At 39.3% G+C, this 3,661-nt stretch overlaps 1 protein-coding gene across 1 annotated transcript; it reads left to right on the forward strand.

Annotated features, from left to right (window-relative positions):
• LOC104723816 (COP9 signalosome complex subunit 8) lies at nucleotides 788-2,784 on the forward strand. The gene is made up of 5 exons (XM_010442228.2): nucleotides 788-954; nucleotides 1,042-1,121; nucleotides 1,553-1,734; nucleotides 2,198-2,305; nucleotides 2,538-2,784. Exons 1-5 carry the CDS (start codon nucleotides 871-873, stop codon nucleotides 2,675-2,677), a joined length of 594 nt encoding a protein of 197 aa, XP_010440530.1. The 5' UTR covers nucleotides 788-870; the 3' UTR covers nucleotides 2,678-2,784.

The following is a 3,661-nucleotide window of genomic DNA, read 5'->3' on the forward strand; positions in this document are numbered from 1 at the left end:
TGAACATTTCTGAATCCGGTGACGTCGTTTGTGAGCATTCCACTACTTCTATAATATCATTGCTTCCTATTCTCACAACTGTTTCAACATTAAAGACATTGTGGAATCAGATAGTTTCTAAACACATACTGATAAAGAGCTTAGAATCAGAAATTACCGTTAGCATTGGGAGAATCGCAAGGAGATTCCACATTTAGCTCCTTGGTTTGATTTTGCCCTTTCACATGAAAGTCCCAATCGCTAGAAATCGAACTCGGGGAGGAGGATATGCGTCTGAGACACAGATTCCTCACCGTTACACGAGGACACGCCCGAGGCATTTTAGTAACAATTTTATCGCTGAGAGGTGGCGACGCATGTTGGTGACGAAGATCCGTGAGAAATCGGTTTCCGATGTGAGACACAGCTGGTGAGAATCGAACGGTGGAGCGGTTGCTATGATTCCTTAATTTGCTTGCCATAAGGCTCTTAGATGTGGTACCTCGAACTGAAGAAGAAGAAAATCGCATTCTCTTCTTTATGGTATAATCTGACTCCGCCGCCATGGAAGCAGCTAGAGAGAGAGAGAGAGAGAGAGAGAGAGAGATTTTCCCGGGAAAAGACCCGTATGGCGCGAAACTTAAGGCTTAGCGGATCTACAATAGCTTAATTGGGCTCGGCCCATTTAGCGTCCGTTTTTAGTTCAACAATTATAGTACGGTTTAAGTTTGGTTTTGATCGGTTAAAGTAAACCGTATTGCAAAAGGCTTTTTAAACCGGTGAATGAATCTGTGAGTTTTTTTTTTTATTTTTTCCCTAAAGAGTGTTTTAAGAAGAAGAAGGATCGTCATCTTCACCAAAGCTCCGAGACTAGTGCAATCGAAGCCAGCCATGGATCTCTCTTCTGTTAAGGAAGCTTTAGCCGAAAAATCCTTTGAGAAAATCGCCGATATCTGCGATAATCTCATGCTTCAGGTTCCAAAATCTGATGATGTTGACACTATTAGGGTTTTGTGAAGTTGATTTTGTGAGGTTTTAATCGATCGTTTCTTTAATTTACAGGTTTCTACCGAAGGAATTGCGTTTCATGATGACTGGCCTTACGCAATCCATCTTCTGGGTTACTTTTACGTCGACGATTGGTGAGCTTAATCTTCTTCTCTGATGTAATTAGAGAAGGTTTCTTAGGATCCTTGCGGATTTTAGGGCTTCAGAATTGGTCTGTTTGCTTTGATCGAGTATATAGATCCTCTTGGGATATCACAATTTGCATTCTTATGTTGTCATCTAGAAAAGGGCATTGATTGATAGGATGAGATGAGATCTTTCTAGGGTCTTAACTCTTAAGTTCTGATTTTTTTACACTTTCTTGTTTGTATCCACTGAGTTGAGAAATTAGAACTTTGACACAAGTTAATAGTTGTTGACAAACTCCTTTTAACAGATTTTGTAGTCTTGATAGTGAGTGTAGTATGTTGGAACTACAGAGTTATGGTTCAGCTGTTCCTGAATATATGACTGTTTTGGATTTGGATTTTGTATTTGATGTTTGTTGTGTTTGTTTTTACTGCAGTGATAGCGCTCGTTTCCTCTGGAAAATGATACCTTCATCTATCAAGGAGAGGAAGCCTGAAGTTGTTGCAGCTTGGACGATTGGTCAGAAGCTATGGACACGTGACTACGCAGGTGTATATGAAGCTATTCGTGGTTATGATTGGAGTCAAGAAGCTAAAGATATGGTTGCTGCTTTCTCAGGTAATTCTTGTACTAAGCTTCCTGGCTGCTTATTATCCGTATAAGCATTATAAAGTTAATTTTTTTGTTACTTTGTATTCCTCTCTAGGTTTATCTGCATATTGAGATTGAGTAGCTGTGTTGTTATGTTAACTTGTGAGGCCTTACTTTAGAATTTTTGTCCTGCAATAAAGCAACTTGCATCTTGTCAGTGAACTTATATGGAACATGAATTTGAATAACATTGCAATAAAGTGACCTAGCAGAGAAGTCGACTTGCAAAGTCGGAACAAAAACAGTCAACAGTTTTTTTCCAACCAAAGGCCTAACATAAGTTTGAGTTGTGCGAAGTTGTACCTTAGTCTGCATCCTTTTTAGGCAGCACAGTTTTTGTAGCATTTTTAGGCATCGATTGTTGCCTCTTCCCATTGGTTGATCTTTTCAATAACCCCTCAATGCTATCTCTGTGTGGGTTTTGTTGCAGATCTTTACACAAAAAGGATGTTTCAGCTTTTGTTGTCGGCCTACTCCACAATAACCATCCGTGATTTGGCCCTTTTCCTGGGGATGACAGAGGATGATGCCACAACTTGTAAGCTTCTTACTGCAATTTCCTTTGCTTTCAAAATATTAACGTCCTCTTCCCACATTAATCCTCTGAGTTCCTTCTTTTATTGAAACTAATCACAAAAAGTTTATCTCAAAGTGTTTGTGGCAATGTCTTGGCTTAGTGTTTGTAGCATGGATCTAGTGAGAACTATATATGTTGTGGAATCAGAATTAACATTATAATTGTTTTCTTTTTTTTTGCTGGATATACACAGATGTTGTAGAGAATGGTTGGACAGTGGATGCAACTTCTCAAATGGTGACTGTGAAGAAACAAGCTGTTAAAAGAGAGCAAAAGGTGGATTCATCGAAGCTGCAACGCTTGACGGAGTATGTGTTCCACCTTGAACATTAAAACTAAGGACCAATCTCCTATTAAGATAGTGAATTCAGAGAACAGAATTTGTTTTTGAGAGATTTCACAATGACTGATTCTAAGTTGCAACATATCTTGGCCCTTGAGTATTCGACCAATTACTCCTACAAGATTAGTTTACACAACAAAACGAGCTGAAACAAACGTCTGTTTACACAACAAACGAACTGAAACAAACAAAAACTAAAGATAACATTGTGATCATTTTAGCGATTACAAGCTAGGATACTCCTACAATATCAGTTTTACACAACAAACGAACTGAACCAAACAAAAGGACAGCCTAAATGACACATGTCTTTAACACAAAAGTAGGCAGAAACACGAGAAGCTGCACTTTAGCGACTGCAAGCAAGGGTACTCCCAAAGCTTTGTAAATTATCTCTGAGATTAAGAAGTTAGGCTTCTAATCGGTGAAGGTACTCTCTGTGACAAGATTAGTCGGAGAACGCACTTGGATGAAGCTACTTTAGAAAATAGCCTCTTAAGTCCGCCTGCAACTTCAATAAAATCTTCGAAGCTTGGTGGTTTGTAGTAGAACATCATCTTTTCAAGATTCGGCATTGTCTCCAAGAAATACTTGATCTGCTTTTCCATGTCATCACTAAATGCACCAAAGTCCCGTATCTTTATGACCTTCACCGGACTTGATGATAAGCAACTGCGAATCTCCTCTCCCTCTTCATGAGGTTTGCACAAGCACACATCTCCACATCTATCCGTGGCTTTGTGGATGAGGCCCTGAAACATAGTGAATTATTCTCAAACTTTGATAAATGAGTCAACAAATGCTTTTCAAGGGTTTGCTTCATACTTTAAAGATCAGAGTTTCAAGATTTGGAGAATTCTTGAGCAAGCCCGGCAATGACTGCCATCTTACTGTGGGATCACTCTCAATGGTTAATTGACTCAGGTTGTTGAAGAGCGGTATTGCATCACAACTGTAAGTAAGCACCTGAAACA

Source organism: Camelina sativa, chromosome 11, assembly GCF_000633955.1.
Source record: "Camelina sativa cultivar DH55 chromosome 11, Cs, whole genome shotgun sequence".
In the NCBI taxonomy this organism is placed as follows: Eukaryota; Viridiplantae; Streptophyta; class Magnoliopsida; order Brassicales; family Brassicaceae; genus Camelina; species Camelina sativa.

Excerpts from the sequence above, each read along its gene's own strand:
- LOC104723816 (XM_010442228.2), top strand. The coding sequence starts at position 871 with ATGGATCTCTCTTCTGTTAAGGAAGCTTTAGCCGAAAAATCCTTTGAG. Across the intron at positions 1,122-1,552 it reads TACTTTTACGTCGACGATTG|TGATAGCGCTCGTTTCCTCT; the intron begins GTGAGCTTAATC and ends TTTTTACTGCAG. Across the intron at positions 1,735-2,197 it reads TATGGTTGCTGCTTTCTCAG|ATCTTTACACAAAAAGGATG; the intron begins GTAATTCTTGTA and ends GTTTTGTTGCAG.